Source organism: Epinephelus moara, chromosome 13, assembly GCF_006386435.1.
Source record: "Epinephelus moara isolate mb chromosome 13, YSFRI_EMoa_1.0, whole genome shotgun sequence".
In the NCBI taxonomy this organism is placed as follows: domain Eukaryota; kingdom Metazoa; phylum Chordata; class Actinopteri; order Perciformes; family Serranidae; genus Epinephelus; species Epinephelus moara.
Genome location: NC_065518.1, coordinates 24,407,412 through 24,427,583, shown reverse-complemented (window position 1 = coordinate 24,427,583; position 20,172 = coordinate 24,407,412). Strand labels below are relative to the sequence as shown.

Genomic DNA, 20,172 nt, shown 5'->3' with positions numbered 1-20,172 from the left:
GGCTCTTCAACCACTTTGACATTACTTGCATTTTTTGATTAGTGCAACTTTAACCTCTTCAGAACTCTTGTCAGTTCCAATGGACATAACTTTTACAGGATGTCTACATCTATGATCACTGTCTTCTGACTCCACCCAAATGCAAAGACTTATTTGAGTGGAGCCAATCACACTGTTCTTTTTTTTTTTTTTGTTTCTCTTAAAGATGTTATTTGGGCTTTTTAGCCTTTAATGTATAGAACAGACAAGTGTGAATGGGGGAGATAGAGAGGGAGTGACATGCAGCAAAGGGCCACAGGCTGGAGTCAAACCCGGGCCGCTGCGGCAACAGCCTTGTACATGGGGCGCCTGCTCTACCCCTTAGCCACCAGCGCCCTGAATCACACTGTTCTACAATATCCGAAGTGGTCTGCAGTAGAACCACGCCCCCTTTTTCAACAAGCATGGCTGACTGTGAGGCTCGGAGGAAGCACAAGGCACATTTTAATCTATAAATCATATTGTTGAAGGACGTAATTTGTGTTTAAACAGCTTTTAAAGTAAACATAAGATGCTAATTATAAATGTCAAAACATGGTATGAAAGATTTATAGCTTTTACTCAAGATTTCTTAAAAAAAAAAAAAAAATCCATCCATTGGAATGATCCGGAGATCTAAATGTCATTGGAAAATGGATAGGGGAAATACAGTTTAAATGGGGAAATAGGCCTACTGTTCTAGATTTCATTTTCTAATGATACAATCAGCTTAGTATGCATATACACAGGATGCAAATATGCTGCTGCTTATGTACACAGAATATCCATCTCAGGAATTTTTGAACATACTGTTTTGATATTTTGAGTCGTGATGATAAATACAGTATAGAAAATATATATATGTATATGAAATTGATGAGGTAACCAGTCATGAATAATAAATAAACTCTTGCTTTTTGTTGAAAAACGGTGTATTAAGATTATTTATTGCCATTTTTACTATTACCTGGTTACATGCATTCAGATACTCTGTCTGTTGGGATGGAGAGAAAAAATCATTCTTTGCTGATGATTTATGAGTGCATTAAGAGTAGAAATTCACTTTAACAGTATTTTTGTGTTTGGAACATAATTTGGCTCTAAACAGGTTAAGTTCATCTGCTATGTTACCTTAACAGAAAAAACTATACATTTATAAACATAAATATAAATGTCATACACGTGCATTTAACAACCACGTAAATGAGAAACTAGATGGATGGACCAGGAATCGGGGAAAGATTAAAGCCATACTCTGGTCCAGCGTCCTTGCGTGCTCCCCTGTGTATGTGTGTTTAGGTCCTGCATCGATTACAGATGTATGGAAGATATATCAGGTGTTAAATAATATTTTACAAATGTATGATAGCGACCCGTGCTCGACCCCTGAGTTAAATCACAGTGACAGTGGGACATGGTACGTATAAGCACATATCCCCGCTGCCTATAAACTAAACAGGCAGTTATTGATCTGTACCATTTCCCCTCAGTGGAGGTCCCAGAGGTTGAGAATGCAATATTAATGGATCAGGGGGGAGTTGTTGTATGCCTGTGTGTGTGTGTGTGTGTGTTTATTTGTGTGTGAGTGTGTGCATGTGTGTGAGAGCATGCATCCGCACTCATAGCTCATGCAGGGTGACTCCATTAACCAGCTTGGCGGACTGGCGGTAGTGGTCAGCAGTTTATGGCGGCCAGGCTCACAGGTCAAGGGGGAGTGAAGAGGTCAAAGATTGTCCATTCCCAAAAGGTCTCCAATCACAGCAGTGAATTGATCGCTTACACATCAGAAAAGCCACTGTCCGTGAGTTAACTTCACATTTAGCCCCTGCAGCCATATGACCCCACCTTTACCGCCCCAATCAGTCGTCCACTCCAACCACCAACTCCTGCAACTGGGAAGTGTTTGCCAAAGACTGACTAACTGCTCACTTGTGCTTAAAATGACAGCTCCGAATTTTGGGAGATATGCTTATTTGTTTTCTTGTTGATAGAAGGAAAAGAAGATTGAAACCATTCTCATATCTGTGTGTCCAATAAGGCCATAGCCAGGCATAAGAGGTGCCATACCATTGTTCCGATGGCTCGTTATTCAGAAATCCCAATATCCCTCAAATTTTCCCATTGGACCTAAAGCCCATTGTCCGACAGTACCCCTGAGAACAAATGGCCATTGCTCCTGAATGTCTCTTTAAAAATGCACACTGAAGTTAGAAAGATTCACGGCCTGCAATCAGTCGGCCCTGCTTCCACAAATGTTTCACACTCTCTTTCCCTCAGTTGATTGGGAGCATCTGTGTATATATGTTGAATATACATGGCTGTCGAACCTGATGGTAAAGCACCAATTACACAACTCGGCTGCTCCAAACATTGGACCTCCAATCTAAAAACCTATCATCCCTGTGAGTCTGTGAAGAAACGTGAGTAGTTTGTTCTTCTTTGAGAATTAAGCCTTTGTTACCCTCGTAATATTACTGCTGCATGGAACAGTATAATGCGGGAACCAGGGAAGAAAGATTGTTAGACTAAAGCACCCAGTGTATTTATGTATTGTTATGATATTTCATATTTTCCTGAATGAATGTCCTGACATTGTTGTCAAGCCACACTGTTTGTCATATATTTTGTCCTCCAAGCTTGTGCAGGTGCACTGTTATAAACATCATACACTTAGCCAGTCATTCTATCTTGTATTTTACCATAATTGTAGCACGATAGCCTTCATTATCCCTCTCTGTGTAGCTGCCCTCCACCTAAGTTTATTGTGTTGTTTATTTCCATATTGGCATTTACAGCCTCTGTGTGTTGAACGGCTGCATTAAATGAAGTGAATTACATAAAATCCCACCAACAAAAATAGCACAGCACACCTCTCTCATTTGCTCTAGTCTCTCGGTCTCAAGGTCCACTGTCTGAAATGCAGTTTCGGGACGTGTTCAGAGTTTGCAGCATCCACCAGCAGCTGCGGCTCCCAACAACTGCTGGGAAGTGCACAACTTTCAGTTAAACATTTGAAAAGTCTCATTAGAATAACCAAAAGACATAAAAAGAATTAGTCGGTGATTTGTGCTAATTGTTACCTCATTAGTGCTCTGATAAACAGTAAATTATTTGAATTGTGCCATATTGCTGTTTTCCAGTACTGTAGCTGCTATCTCATTGCTATAGAAATGGATTAACACTATGTGTTACTATTAACCGCACCCAAATTCTCTGGTTAAGAAAGAACGTTAACTGTTAAACAGGAAGTAAAGCTGGTAGGACATGATATCCGACAGCCTACTGTAACTTCAGCAATATTATTTTTCCTACCATGCCTCTAGCCACTTTTACACTGCCAAATTTTCCGCGAATGTTGGGCCGTTTTGCCGGCAAGCTGAGAGCATTTAAACACACTTGATTCGAGGTGCCCAATTTTCCACCTCGTAGGGTAGTCATATTGGTGGAATGCCCAATTTTCCACCTCGTAGGGTAGTCATATTGGTGGAACCCTTTTAGTTTAAACAGACCGAGGAGGCCTTCCGCAACAGGAGGGGCTGTTGAAGACTTGTGGGAGGAGCTGTTGATGACGCCGCACGTGCGAGCCACTGGCGGTGGATAAACAGGAAACAGCTGATAGCAGGAATTAGTGAGCAGCTAGTAGCAAGAGGGAAATGCAAAACTGACAGACACTGTAAAGATGAGCAACTGGGGAGGCAAGGAATTGCGCGCCCTTCTTGCCCTTGCAAACAAAGAGACCATTAACTGTCAGATGACGGGGATAGTGAAGAACAGGCCGACTTACGAGAAAATAGCCGAAGGACTGACTAGCCGTGGCTTCCCTCCCACATCACTGTTTACGTCACACGCTGAGCTACACGTTTTGTTACTTGCTCACGCCCCCTATTGCCCCGAAAAAGGTGCATTCTGTATAAACAAAAGTAGGTAGGCGGCATTTTGTTTTTATACTGCCAATGCTGAAAGACTGATTGGGCCCTAACCCCCCTAACCCTAACCCTAACCCCTAACCCTAATTCCCATCTAAAAAGGGCTTCTGACTGACTCACTGTGATTTCTTACCCTAACCAATCTTATTCCTCATGTCTTAACCCAACTAACCAAACAAACCAAGAAGGAAAGAAGTACTAGCCAGTAGAGGCATAGTAAGAAGGTCCAATGACATCATTTTGCGTGATAACTTGTCATGTGGTTCTGTTTCGGAGAATGTGTAGCCCTTGTATTCGGAGCAAAGGGCCTTTGGAGCAATTGCAAAAGCATTTGTGTTCAGGATACCAGCTGTTGAACCAATTGGTTTTCAGTCAGATGTGACATTTTTTGGGCTACTGGGGTTTCAAAATTAGGAGCCGTCGTAACAATGGACAGCCCCCACTGGAAACGAGTTACGTTATTTTGGCTCTGTTTGAAGGTAACAACATCTGAATCAAACAAACATGTTAATTTTTGAGTTTAAGAGGTGCTGGTAGGCTGATTTTGTTATGTTTGGATAAAGCTAAGCTCGCTGGCTCATCATGTTTTTAGCCTGAGCCAAGCTAACCAGCCGCTGCCTGTAGCTTTATATAGCCAACAGACAAGAGAGTGGTATTGACACTCTTACCTAACTCTCAGCAACAAAGTCAATAAGCGTATTTCCCAAAATGTCAATCACTTTGACCATGATGGCAAGTTTTGCTGTTAAGTTTCCAACATGGCTCCCTTTAAAGGATTTAAAACAGCTTTTCAAACTGTGGCAGGCCTTATTGTTGTTTTAATTGTGTTGTACTGATATAATGTTACTGATTTATTTAGCAGATTTTAACTCAGTGGAACGACTGAGTTAATGTCAGAAACAGCGAGAAATGTTTTAAAAGTTGCAATCACCCTGACATTTAGCTGCAAGTTGGTAGATTCTGTTACATTCAGTCAGAGCAAGGCAATGTTTCCCTGTTTCCAGTGCTAAGCTAACTGGCTGCTGACCCTAGCTGCAACTGTTGTTGTGAATAATATTCCTCATTCATTTAAGTCCCAGATTATAAAAGTTATTTTTTTTGCCGTTTGTGAGTTTAACACTTGGTTTAATAAATAAGCAAAGGTTCAGTATTAAACTAACAGTCCACAAGATTTCCATACACTGTAAATAAATGTCAGCTTTCCTACTAAATCATCCCTTAAAATCACACAACAGTGATTAATTGCATTTTCTTTTCTAATCATCCAGTGTCTGCTCGGTCTCTTCCAGGAAAACAATCATCTGCTAAACAGATGTATTTTAGATTCCCGGCAGCCGCAACATGGGTTTGTTTGGAATAAATACAAAGAGGATGAACTGAGTGCTTCTCAGAAATGCCTTGCAAAAATCAGCCCCAAACACATGTTTCAGAATAAAAGTTTTAGTCAGAACTTCCAGCAGAATTTCATATACAAAAAAAGGTCTCAGAGAAAACATCTCAACAATAGTTTGTCATCTTATAAATTAAGCTTTTAGAAATATACAGTTGCATGTAAGTACCGTTTGTGGAGGTGAATGTTGATTAAATGAAGTAGAGAACATTCACAGATACAGGTGTTGTTTGCAGAGAACATTTTATACAAGCATTGTATTGACGACATAAATAACAGCAAATTTACAGCACATGGTGGACTGTTTAATATTTATGGTATCTTTTTGCACCAGTACCAGGTATCCTCCTGCGTTTGCTACATCTTTAATTTTTATTAAAGACAGTCCAGAAATGGAGATTGCATCGAAAGAACTGAAGAAAAAAAGAACTGCATACACTGTATAAACGGATTTAAATGAGTCTGAATGATTACTTTATGTCTCAATAACCCACATTTACATTTATTTTGATTGTGCCATTGTGCATAACTCAAAACCCCTTTGCTTCTTTTCTCTGAGTGTTTTCTTTTTTCAAGCAGAGCTGGTTTATCGTAGCTTTGCCAGGCTGTCAAGGCTTGTTACTCTTTTGCCATTTGGTTTAACTTTAGGCACATCTCTTTGCAGTGTTAGCGTCTTTGTGGAGTTATTTTCAATATAGAGGCTGTGCTTTTAAGTGTTCTGGACAGCAATAAGAGCTCAGTGTACCTCTGGCACTCGGGGTGCCAAGTGCTCGTCACTCGTCACACTTCAGCAGCAGCAACCAGCACTTCTCACAAGCTTTTCCTCAGCACTGCTTGCTAAAGTGGCTCAGGGGATCGAAGCTCTCACAAACTTTGCTAGCATGGCTGTAAATCTGGAGGAAGGCGGGACTTTTCATAGCTTAAGAAATGAAGGAAAGGCATATTTTGCACAGTAACAGCTTTGGTAACACACAACGTCTTCAAGATATCCCTGTCTGGTTCTGGTAGTTGGCTTAACAAGAATGCTACTAACAGTTTTTAAGAGCTTTGGCGAGTAGCCGTTCAGTCCCAGCCAAAATTGTGGCCAGTCATTTGGTAAAACTTGAGATTGAAGGGTCTGTAGAAGTCTCTGAGCCGATGCAGGACCTCAGAGGGGATCTGGGGATGGGGCCTGCCCTTCGACTTCCCCAGGCAGCGCGGCCTGCTGCTCCCCTCGGGCTTCTTTAGGCAGGGGAAACCTTTGGTCTGGTTGAAGTAGAAGTGCTTGTCTGTCACCACGCGTTTGAGCCCCAGGAAGTCCTGGACTCGGCCCATCTCGCCCGCCGGGTCCGTCACAAGGCGTTCCCCGCTGACGAAGAGGAGGCGTGAGAGCGGGAAGAAGCGCAGCCAGTTCTCTAGGTGCTTGGCGTAGATGCCGATGCGCACGGCACTCCATGATGTGTCGATGAGGCCTGTGGTGGCGTTGCGGAAAGCCAGGTTCTTGAAGGACGGGAGCCCGGGAGATTTGGTAAGAGTCTGAGTGTAATCAGAAACAGCCCGGGTCACCGGGTCACGCACCACCACGATGAGCTTGGTGTGGCGGCTCATGGAGAAGACGCGACGAGGGGCTTCTTTGGTGATAAAGTAACTGGGCGTCTTCTCCATGGTGATCTGACCCTCCAGAGTACGAGGCATCAGGTTCCTGCATGACAGAGGAAAAAAAAGACAGCCATTAATAAAACTGTAATCTAAATATATGAGTATACCTCCAACATACTGTATGTTCAAAAATAACATCTTCATATTAGAAGAAATGAACACACTCCCATGACTTTCTCATAATTCTCAGAGCATTCCTGTGATGATGCCTCACTTGCCTTGAAGCCTTTTTGATTTCGCTTTGTAATTAGTGGGCTAAATCTGCGATTAGAGGGAGATAAACATGACATTAGCTGCTGGCATTGATGGAGTGACCATGTCAGTGCAGACTGGGAGGGAGTCTGTGAGCGGCTACTGTAGGAAAACCGCAAGGCTATATTAACCTCAGGAAAGTAATTTCCTCTCATCCGCTGCCTCCTCCTAAACAGCCTGGACTCTCCCTCTGCGCTTGGTCCTTGAAGCTGGGAGACCGTCCCGCAGGACCGAAATAATAGCCACATTACTGTCATACCACTGGTATTTGTAGCCTTACAGCAGGGTTGGAAAAGTTACTATACAGTTTCACTTTAATTGCTTGTTTTTCCTTTTTGTGTGTACTACGAGGTAATCTGTATCACATGACAGTGTAAAAGCAACAAACAAAAAGAAAAAAAAGAATTTGGTTTAACAAGCTGCCAGCCTTGTTTGGATATATTAACTGAACATCACCAGCTAGCTTAACATTAGCGCCACATGACTGCACACAGCTGCTTTACAATCCTCACAGTGATGCTGTGGGCTTCACACACCCTCCAACTCTGACCGAAAACAGTTGATTCTTAAATGCAGGCTAAACAGCAGCTAATGTTAGCAACCCACACTACATGAAAACTTAAAAAAAAAAACGTTGTAACTGGGAGGCAATAGATGCTAACTGCATCTTCAACCCCTGCATCAAGCTAACGGGGTCTGAGAACTGAATTTCCTAGTATACGAAGGCATGGCCCGCCATTTGATTGGTGTACCCTGACATTCTTACCCTAACCCTAACCAGCCCCACTCCTCCTGCCTAAACCCAACCCCTGCAAACAATTAAGGCAACAAGTACTAGCCAAACAGAGGGAGAGTAGGGTAGGTCATGCCTTTGCTATCCTAGGAAATGTAAATTCACATTACAGTAATGCAGGGGTGTCCAAATTGTTTTGAATGGGGGCCAGATTCAATAATGTGAAAAAACCTAGGAGCCAGCTGCTTCTCACATCACATGGGTTATTTCAAAAATCACATACAAATAAGACAATTGCAACTGTTTCATTTTTCACTGACTAAATAGTCAACCTTCCACCAATCTTGAAAGCAGCTGTCAACTTTTTTGCTGTGGCCTCTCTGCTGCACAGCAGGAAATGTCTGCTGCTAGGTAACTGTTTGCTTGTTTACCCTCTGCTTAAAAAAACACATTAGTTCTGCCTGCGCACTTGACACATGTCTACAAACTGTGTGATAGTCCTGCCATCGTAAAATGAATGTAAAAATGCAAATATAGTGTGTCACATATAGTATATTTTGAAAGACAAGCTGCGGGCTGTTTAAAATCAATCGGCGTGCCAGGCTTTGGACATGCCTGCAAAATTGGATGACTTTTGTCAGTAATTAGTAGTGTAAGGGATTGCAACTGGTAATTCTGTAACCACACTACAGTCACTTATCCTAGTGAGCCTTGGCTCTTGAACTGGGGGTCTGAGACCACTGAGGGGTCCTCTGATTTACTGCAGGGGAGCTGCAGAATTATTGTTCAATACATTTTTTTTTTCTTTTCAAAAATTAAAATATGTGTGTTTTTGCCTATTGCAACAAGTTATCCTTGTTGGAAGTTTCATCCCTAACCTACATGAAAAAGCAAATACAGGTCAAAACTGCAGACTGAGGCTGATATGGCCCTCTGCCTGACAACCGGCATCTGCCTGTGCATGTAGTATAGGGGTCCCTGCTGTCTTTCTTTCAGCTAAAGGGTCCTTAGCCTGAAAAAATGTTGAAGACCCCAGCAGTAGAAGAATTGCAATCCCTTACACTAATTGCTGACAAAAGTTATCACATTACACATTTCTAAATACCACATTACTGCCTGACACCAGACATTAAATACATCTTTCTTGCCCTTATGTCTCATTTAAAAACAGCAGTTCGTAGCAGTTAGCGTAGTAGTAACATTGTACTTCCAAAGCTGACAGGCCTTTTTCATCGACATTTGACTCGCCATAGGAAAAAGCACACGTTACTAACAACAGTGAGGATGGCTCTGTCCTCAAGTGTCCCAGTAAGCCATGACAGTGTGACAATGCGCCAGCATGAATAACCGAAGCAGCAAAATGGAATTCAGCCATCGCTGATTTTTTATTACTAACACCTGTGCTTCTCTGTAACATGTCAAAATATCCTCAGTGAAAAGGGTCTATTGCTGACATCTGGGTACTCAGGAAGATTGCTGAAAAGAGATCTGGAAGGGCAAGCAACATAAGAAGTGAGACAATCACACAGTTTTAATAAATGCCCGGGTTAGCCAAACTTTGGAAGAAAAAACAATTTTATCTCTGAATAAAGTGGTTTAGCTAATTAGGCGAAACTGGTCTGATAATCTGACCACTCGTTTCTTCCCCCGTTGTTTTATATTGCCACAATCCTTCTTACGAATTATTTTGGTGAGTACAATGTTATCATTACTGATAGAAATGAGGACCAAGTATGAAAATAAGACTCAGTTTGTAATATACTGGAATTAACCTTTAATTTATTGAATATTTTGGCTGCGGTAGTCGAAAAAAAAGGTCCAAGTTCAAAAGTATCCTGTAACAAACAGCAGAGTTTTGTCTTATGGTAGCCATGTGTTTGCATTCAGTCCTGGATGTTGCCTTTGGCCCTGTGATTGTTATTATCATCAGTGGCAGAGGTATTCTAGGCACACTTTGGCTCTCACAGGACTGGGCTGCCCTCTTCCTCTTGATCTTTACCCCTACTTAGATGACTCAGAGGCTGAGGAGACGAGGTAGTACCTAAAAAAGATCAACAAACCCTGACCAGAGTCTGACTGAGAGTCCTCATAGCCTGCCAGTGTACATTGTATATAAAACGAGGGAAATGGGAGGGAAAGGAAAACCTATTTGTCTTGTGTCCTTTATTACATTCAAATGCTACCGTAACGCTAAAATGGAATTTAATAACCTCCGCTGTAAAAAGAAATGCCCTGCCAATTTTTTTTTGTTGAGTTTAAAGAGGAGATTCAAAGCTCGGGCTTAGTTTGTGTTATAGAAATCTAAGCGATGAGGAATGCCAGTGGTGCAACTGTGAAAGATCCCCCAGCTAATTTCCATGCTTCTCCCTCCCTCCTCCCTCCTCAGCAGGCATGTGGTGACGGTTGGGTCGGAGTCTTCGTGGTTGGTCTGTAAGTGAAGGGCTTATAGGGCTCTGAGCTCTGGTGTGTGGTGATGGAGCCGACTCCATTCCTCTCTCTCTCTGATCCAACACACACAGTTAGCTCCAAGTCCGACATGTCCCCTGGCATGAATCTACAAGGGTAACACCAAATACATAACTTATGGTATTCATAAGGAGCCCCTGAGATGTATTACAGGCCTAAACAAAAAATCAGGAGTAATACAGCAAATACCAAAGGGAGAAATGTTTGGAAAAACAATGCTGTTTCTATGGCTAGTCTCAACATCGGGGTGTATTACAATGAGCATTTCGGGCCAAAGCGTGAGCTGCAACCTATCGCTCCGAAGCCAAGTTTCTGTGAGGCTGTGGGTCGCGGGCTTATTTCTGGTCACCACATGACGTGAGTGGCAATATAGTTTTTATGGATCTAAAGCTAAATTTCTCATTTGGATCCAAGGACAAGTTTAACAGCTCTGGCTTTGACAGGAAATTCCACACTTGGATACTTTTACTCTCATGTGCCATCAATCTGTCAGATTATTTTGTCGTAATTACTGCTCGTTTGGTTCATCTATCTACCTCCTCTCTCATCTACCTGTGTTTGCAACGTTTCACAAACTGATTCCCGACAACCACAGAAAAAACATTCCTGAGAAATTAAGTGTTTCCAGTACAGAAAAAAGGCAAAGTTGCATCCTTTAATCATCATATTTTTGGCTGCAATACACTCAAGTCCCTCAATATTACTTGTCAGTGGAGTCTTCCAGTATGACTGGTGAACATTACTTTGCATTCATGTGGTGTTGGAATAATCGGAAAAATGAGTTCCCGGTTGGGAAAATTCACGTGATGGTTCGAAACTCAGAAAGCAAAAACTTTGGTACTGTGATGCCGAATTTACCTCATATATGCAGACACACAGCGGACGAAAGTAAATGTTTGGTCGATTGTAAAAAACTTTTTATTATTGGATGTCATTTTTTGCTTTTGTATTATAGTATTAGGTTGTAACTGTTAATAGCTGTCCACCCAGAGTGGGTAAAGTTTTAGGCAACATATCTTCATATGGTTTGCGTGATATTCTACGAATTTGCATCCCAAGAATGACATTTTGTACTTAATTACAGAGGTTAGATTTAGGCAAGTAAAGTTAATGTGGTTAGGTTTAGGAAAAGAACCATGGTTGGGCGTCTTTAGCTTTAGAAAATAAAGGTACACAGGTTTGATTTTGGAAAAGACACATGGTGATGCCGTACCTAAAAATGACTCAAAGTTAACATGCTTCCTAACACCAGTCTCTTGAGGAAAGTCCAATGCTTTGTGACTCATCCACCATTACAACCTGCCACTTTGTGGGACTGCTTCTTTCTTTACACACATCAGGGCATTAGTCATTTTGCTGCAGTCTTCCTAAATTTGTAGGTTATACACAAATTACTGGCTCACAGTTTCGTGGTATATATACAAATTTTGGTGCATTACTTTTCGTAGGAAGAATGCAAGAGCCACATACACATACAGTCCGATTTGATTGCAGGTGGAACAGACCAGTCAAACCATTGCATAATATCCTATAAATGACAAACACCTCCAAATATTTTCCTTTTTTTGTTAAAGAAGTACATTTAAAAAACGCCAATCCATTTAGAAAACAGCCAGTGATGTCTCCAGAAGAATAAATGCAATTTTAATAATGTAAATTTTTTACTCAGTCAGTCAGTCTGCTGCTCACATGTGCATTTTTCTACACATTTCCACTCCTGTGTAGTAACCCTGACAACACCACACCAAACTAAAGTGAAAGAAAAGCAATGCAAAGGCCTCTGAAGCTGTATTTTACAAGAGGAAAGCTACTCAGTGTTTAACTTGCTCCTGAACCCTGGAACATTTTAGCCTTCACAAATGCATCACTATTACAGTAGGTGTGCAAGGTCATCCAGTGGGCTGGATTGGACTCTTTGGCGGGCCGGTTCTGGCCCCCGGGCTGTATGTTTGAAACCCCTGGTCTACGGGGATGTACTGGTGCAGCAAGTTTAGGTACAAAAAATTCCTTTGAAATATAAAGTTTTAAACTGTTATCAATGTGTTGATTAAATGCTCTGCGCAATAAAATACAACACACATTTTATTTCAGGGTCAGTGTTGTTTCCACATAATGACTTCAAGCTCATAAACACTTGAAAGTTGGAGGAACCACGTCCCAACTCGGGAAATGCGATCATCTGAGGAGCACATGAATGCAGCATTAGTTCATAACAGAGGCTGCACAAATAAAAATCTCTGCTCTACAGGGACTGTCACTAAAACTTAACTGTCTGTGTTTCACATTGTGGAACAGTTGTTTCTTATCAAACAAAGTTGTTGTGCCTCCGAAAAACCTCGACTGGCATCTTCTTTTTTTTTTCTATCCAGAGGAATGCAAAGAAAAACACACTACAGAACAACACTATGGGCCCAGATATGCAAGATGCAAGATATTCTCAGTATTTGTGTTTCTCCCTGTGGCTACAGGCAGTGCTATCCAAAGCCCGCAACCAGATCTGAGAGCTGAAAACAACCGAGGTGCCGGTGTGTTTGCACTGTTTGGTGTTTTGCGAGTGTGTCTATGGCACTAAATGGATGTTTGATTTCATCCAATCAGTCTAATGGAAGCCATCGTGTTCCATTCGGGGCTGAGTGGGGCTCCCATTGACATCATGTTTACATTTTGAACCACTAGCCTGTAATCACAGAACAGCGCGGCTACAACAGAAAGCCCAGGAGGAGGCCACACTGGTGGAGTACAGGGAGGAGGGTAAGGGGGGATAAAACAGAGGGATAGAAGAAGAAGAGAAAGGGAGTGGGCAAGAGTAAAAGGAAAGAGGGAACGTGAGGAACGAGCACAGATGAAGAGAAAAACAGCAGCAGCGTAATCCTCTCATTAACCTGGAGTCGTTGCTCAAAAGCATCTAATCTCTTCTTCTCTCATGAAGATAGTGTTTGTTCTTTTATATCTGATACCAGCCTCTGTACGGCTTCCAAACCGTGTTTAGGGAAACCTAGCGACCTCATGTTTGTTTTCATCACACCTTTACCGTTAGCATCTGGAGCAGGAATGCGCTCAGCTTTGAAAGTGCGCAGATGTGCGTTTATCTGTGCATGCAAATGTGTCCAGACGCTCTCACTCCACATCTAGCTGCGCTCTGTGTGGGTGGGCTGAGCTTTATTAGGGCCTGTTTGAAGCACTGCAGGCTAATAGGCTACTGTTTATGACTAGAATATGAGGGCACATGGGTGAGCCGTGTATACCGACCTGCGTCAGGCTCTCAACAAAAGCAACAGGAGACAAGCGGGGGCTGCTTCATGTGAAGACAGATCGGATGAATAGCATTTTCCATTTCTGCCTGACAGGCCGAGTTCAGATAACAACATATTTGGTAAGAAGTGAGTTAGCACCAGAATCTTTGGACATTTGTACTACAATAAAATGATTGTGCCAAAAAAATGTAAAATTTCCATGAAAACACTATGCAGGATTTGCAGTAAGTGCAAATACAAGCCAAACCGCACTCTGCACCCTGGCTTGCTAAACTGCACTCTCTGCCACAGACAGACAGCTATGTCAAGTTAAAGCTAGTGGGTGGTGAGATAGCCACAGCTAGCCTTAGCTAAAGGTATATTTAGTTTCAATGCCTAGTAATAGCTGTTCTCTGTAATTGAAAAATATCAAGTTTGATGAACTGCCATCTTGGTACATGTAAATGATGCAGTTGCTAAATCCAATCCACTTACGTTTATCTAGTGCTGCTAAAGGGTAATTAGCCTAGCTTAGCACAGAAGAAGTAACTGCTTATGTCACACTATGTGATCTGGTTAAAGGGGCATTCATTCAACTTTACATATAAAGTTGAGTTTAGCAGTCATGTGTGGCACTACGCTGGCTCTGGAGGACAAAAATAACCCTGGTGATGTCATCAGGGTTATCTCGGCTTTAACCTAGAGACTACACATTTTTAACAGTAGGATTAATGGGTGACTCCATTATGTTTTTTTCTGTCTTTTTTTGAGGTTTTTATATCATTCTGTAGCTTTCCTGTATTGTTCCTGATGTATTCAAATCCCAAAATTCAAATTTAGGTCTCAGTATGTATGTATTAGCCTTCAAATGCTATTTTTCCAAGCGCTTTTAATAACATTTTCCAACATGACCTGATGTAGGTTTCTGCATGCTGTCTTGGTTGCATGTTGTAAAGCCCTCACTCTTCACTGTACGCTTTGTTCCAGGGCTGATCGGCAGTACTTGAATTTTCGTAGGCACAGTCGCTGGTATTTGTTCATTTATAAAGCCGTACTGGGTAAACTCCCCTCATACATTTGTACTTTGATTGAACAGTAATTTGACTGCAGCTACAGTCTGAGATCTCAAGATTTTGTCTGATCCTAGTGTGTAGACCGAGCTGGGAAAAAAAGCTTTTATCTGCTCTGCTCCTCTCATTTGGAATAACCTTCAAAAAGAGCTGAAACCATGTGAATTGGTCTCCCTGCCTGATCTTAAAGCTCTTATAAGTACAAGGATGAATAAATCAGTTGGCTTTTGTCATGGTGTGTAGGTGTTCTAACATTTCTACACGTTGCTGTAAATCTTTTTTATTGTGGTTGTTGCTTGGCTGTAACTTTTCTTTTGCTGCTGTATTGGCCAGGTCTCCATTTAAAAAAGAGATCGTTCATCTCGACAGGACTTCCTGGTTAAAAATTGTAAATAATAAATAAATAAATAAACAAATTCATGTACAGCTGTGGACACCACGTTTGTGCGGTTCCAAAAATCATACAGTAACGAACTAACTAAACAATCGAGCTGGCAGGAGACCAACAACTCCCATGTGCCGTGAGGTAAAATTACTGTTTCTGTCAAAGGAGTCTTGTGGCTTAGAATAAAGATCGATAACTTCAATTCCTTGTCGGAAAGGGCTGTCTGACAGTAAAGCGATAAAAAAAAATCTTAATATAGTGAACACTTCACATCTTGATTTTTTTTAGGTGCTCTATTTTTCAGGAGGCTAAAATACATTTTGCTGTTGCTCCCGTTCACAGCCACCAGACTCCTAATGGCTGTGGTCAATGCAGTAACCTACTTCACCGCTTTTTGATAACGGCTGAGTGAGAGTTTCCATTTGATACACATGGAAAAGAATGCAGATGGACCCAGCCTTTAAGTGTGTTGGCGTTCGACACACTTGGGAATAAAATTTAAATATTATTTCAACTTCACGTTTTCAAGTCTTTCTCTTGCAAGTCTCCAAACTATGTGAAGGTGCAACACTTGGTCACTGAAGTATCCCCTTTAAATAAATAACATTACATCACAACAAAATGTTTAATGAAATTGTTTTGTATTAGATTGTTCATTAAAATGAAAATATAAATGTTTTTTTTTTAACAAATGGTAGACTGGCACAAATACTGTATATTTTACTGAACTTCTAGGTCTGAATGATAAAAAATAGGCCAACTTACTGTTCAAAGAACAAAAAGCTGAAAGAGTTTAGGTTTGTAGACAAGCACGGATTAAGAAAGCAGAGGCCCCTGAGCAGAAAAATCTTTTCCCTGATGATCTGAGTGAGTTGCAAATTTTTCGGAAGTCTCTCTTTGGAAATAAAATCACCAAATCTAGCGAGAAAGTCGCCAAGTTGGCAACGCTGATTCCCAGAAACCTATCGTAATATATTCCTGATGTGCAAATAAGGTAACTCTGCATTCATTGGTTCATATTTCGGCACACGCCATTATTTGATTTGATTTTTAACAAAGCAAAGACATGATACGTTTGTGTTTGGTGGCCCCTAGAGATCTCCAAGCACTGGCCCAATTGGCCTGGTGGATTATTCTAACTATGCATTCCCTGAAGACTGTTAAAGGAGCGCAATATTTGTATTTTTTGGGTGTTATGTTTAGTCCAGACAAAATATTTGGGAGGTAAAAATATCTCAAAGGGCCTAAAACAAAGGCATTACATCTTGTCTATCTGTTTTGCAGCCAGAAAACCCATTCTTTCCTATCAAATTCACTGTTTCTGTTGCTCTGTGACTTTGTAGGGCACGAAAGGGTTCACACTGCTTCTCAAATATGTGTGTGTGTGTGTGTGTGTTTAATTCTAAGGAGAAAAAAAAGGCACCTGCAGGTACTGTAAACACAGCGGTTATTATCGCTTTTCTAGTTGGAAGCAAACACTCCATCCAATCTGTTTGTACACCACCCATCTCTCCCTTTTCTATGCTTTCTAGTATGACATACACAACACAGACACGTACACACACACATCAACCATCTGAACATGCCTTCCACAGGATGGATCCACATCTGGGAGCAATGAAGCCCTCAGTATGTGTGTGTGTGTGTGTGTGTATGGCGGAGATGAGGGAAGTGTTTCTGGGTTAGGAAGTTTCCCTCTGGTACCGGGGTTCAGAGCTCCGAAAGCTGTGATCCATACCGGCTCTGCTAGGCCCGGAGCCAGACCCCCAGACCCTCTTAATCCCAACCAGCCTGCACTGCACGGAAATGTACTCTTCCACCCCGAAGGTCAGCAGCAGATGTTTGTGATTCAGAGGGCGAGACCACCTGGGATCACGGGGGATCATGTAATGCAACATGTCATCGTGCAGAGTTCTCTCTTGTACATGCAACGTTTCCCCCTCTTGTCCTCCCTCTATCCCTCCATTCCTCCTTCACTCACCTCTATTTTTTCCACTTTCCCCTTTCACAACTTCAAAGCCTCCACTTGGCCTCTGCTGTATCCTTCGCAGCGAGATTGTTATGAGTACATTTGACACGTATGACGGGATTTTAAAACACATTGACATCCTCAACCACTACAGAGGGACACATGAAGACAGATACAGGCTGCCTGCGTGTGTTCAAAGCTCTGTAAAAGCTGCTGCGTGGAGGGAGAGGTTTGTCATTACTGACGGCAAATACAGGGCTGAGGAGCTTCTGTGGGCTGATTAGAAGTCAGCGGGGACTGTAAGCAGCTCAATAAAAGGGGAGGTAAAGTAGTACTTCTCTTTGTGTCTGTTGGAGTCGGGCCATTACATTCGTTGGATGATGTTTCTGGCCAAAATTTAGCTCTTTGTTAAATGTATCAAAAAACATATTTCTTGGACATTTTCTTATTTTTTCAGGTATTCTGGTCGTCGGGCTGCCAAAAGGAGATTTTAAGTCTAAAGTAATTAATGATAAGCAATTGCATCTGGTTTTCATTGTGGAGTTTTTGTGTCTTAATGCAAAAGAATTCAAAAGGAAATGGTCTATATTTTTAAGTTTAACATTTACGGGGTTTCTGAAGTGTTCACCAAATTAGATTTAAGACTTCTTAAAGAGTTTTTAATACCACATAGTATGTGATTTAATACCTTTTCCACAGTCAAAGAATAATATTAATACCAGTGGGGACAATAGGGCCTATATTAATTTATTAAGCATATGAATTTACTGACTTACATGTCACATTTTTGTTAGCACTTCCCAGTTAAACATAACAATAATTCCTAATAATATAATGAATCAATTCACATGACCTGGACCAGAATAAACAGTAGAAATTTGTGGATTATCATAAATATAAAGCAGTATGTCTGTAGCGGGAACTTAATTCAGTGCTTTTAATGTCTTTTCTGATCCACTCTGAATATTGGCACATGATCCACCCCTTACACAATATTTGCATTACATAAATTGCCCTCAGCTTTACTGTATCACGCTTCAGCGTGTGTGTGGCAGACTATTACACACTCCGAAGGTTACCGTCTGGCTGACGCACCAGGGTGGCGGGGAGTATTTTTACCGAGGAGGTTTGCATCACTGGGGTAGGTCGGTAGGAAAGAGATGAAGAATGTGTCTAGCTGAGGGGAAAAATAGAGGCGTAACAGTTAATAGAGACATCACAGGGCCTGAGAGCGGTGAGTGAGAAGTGGTCAGTCAGAGTTTCCTCTGAGGAACCAGGGCAGCCCTAATGACAGAGGAAGATCTATATGTGTGTGTGTGCTTTTGTGAGCGAAGCCGCCAACTCTACATAGTTTGATCTTTACCATTAGCTTGCAACTGTTTGACTTAAGTCTGTCTCTTAATTGCTGACTGATGTACCACAGTAATGATTCATCTTAAAGGAACAGTTTGACATTTTGGGAAATACGCCATACGCTTTCTTGGTGAGAAGTAAATGAGAAGATTGATACCACTCTCATGCTTGGATATCTAAAGAGAACTGGATACAGTGTTAGAGGCACGGCCCCATTCATTCCTATGAAAGCTGCTCACTGGTGCATGAAGTGGCTAACATCTGCCATCCGAACAGTACACTTCTCGTTTCGCCCTCTGCTACCTTGAATGGGGATAAAATGATTTAATCATGCAGCTCTTTTAGAATCTCAAAATGTTATTGGACTGAATGGATCAAATTCTGATCACAATGATAAATCAGTCCCACCAGGATCTCGCAGCAAAAAAAACCTAGAATTTGCGGCCAATTTTGTCAAAAATTGAGATGAAAATTGTGACATTTTTATGTTATTTTTTGCGGGAAATTGCAGCGCTAATGACAAAAGGAGAGGACTACTTCCAAAAAAATATGTCATGTAATCACTTGCTATAAATAATATTGCGGACTTTTGTTGAATTTGCCTTAATTATTGCGATTGCAAGATTGCGATTTTCTGGAGGGACTGATAAATGAATCATTGTGTGGAGGTTGTGATGCTAAAAAATGTATCCACTGATTTAAAGACTTCTCTTTTACAATGTAAGTCTATGGGAAAACGTTTGCTTGGGCCCAATGGCATCACGTGACAGGCCCAGAAGAAGTAATACTACCTTTTGGCCACTAGGAAAATTGGCTTCAAAGCCTAGCACACTTCCTGGAGGCCTGCGCTCATGTATATACGCAAAATATATAGCTTGAGCCAACAGCCGGTTAGCTTAGCTTAGCCTTAGCATACAGACTGGAAACAACTAGCCTGGTTCTGTCCAAAGGTGACACATTACGTCTCATTAGTTTAATTTGTCTGCTGTTTTATGGGAATTTTTGTCTGGCACATAACCCCCATTAAACAATGTAAAACAAGATATAAAGTGTTACTGTAATTAGTGAGCCTTAGAGGAGCTGGCAGGTGGGTTTTGTTACCTTGGAACAGAGCCATGCTAGTTGTTTCCCTCTGTTTCCAGTCTTTATGCTAAGCTAAGCTAACTTGCTATATAATTATTACCTTACAGTCAGGACAGGGTCAATCCCGTTTTCTAGCTCATGGCAAGAATGTGAACAGGCTTATACCCCGGCTAAATATAAATTATGATAAAGTAACAAAGTGAAAATATTTTACAGTATATTAATGAGAACCATATTATCACCCAAGTACTTAATACCTTAAAGAATGACCACAGTAAGAAAATAAAGAACAGGAAGAAAGGATGCAGTGATTTTATCTCTCTGATAGCGTAACAACCTGTAATGGCTGAACATGGAAATAAGCCTGTTATGTGTTCAAATGTTTATGTATGAGTTTACTGTATGTGTCCACATGAGCCAGTTTAAGTGTGTGTATGTGTGTGTACACTGATTGCTCCCACCCCTCCTGACTTATCAAATGGGAAAATCTGCAGTCGTGTTCCTGCCAGGCCCACAGTGGCCTACTTGTGTGGCTTTATCTCTCAGCTGCCGGGGGCCCCGGGGGCCCCGGGGGCCCCACCCTGCCTTCATCCGATCCCCTGAACACAGGATGGAGGGGAGGGACGGACAGATAGATCGGGTAGATCCTGACCCCA

At 41.6% G+C, this 20,172-nt stretch overlaps 1 protein-coding gene across 1 annotated transcript in view; it reads right to left on the bottom strand.

Annotated features, from left to right (window-relative positions):
- Window positions 1-5,370: 5,370 nt before the first annotated feature.
- si:dkey-121b10.7 (heparan sulfate glucosamine 3-O-sulfotransferase 6) overlaps window positions 5,371-20,172 on the bottom strand; it is a 28,492-nt gene continuing 13,690 nt past the window's right edge. The window contains exon 2 of the mRNA XM_050060484.1: window positions 5,371-7,015. Within this exon, the coding sequence (XP_049916441.1) occupies window positions 6,397-7,015 (619 nt within the window). The 3' untranslated portion in view covers window positions 5,371-6,396. The remainder of the gene's footprint in view (window positions 7,016-20,172) is intronic.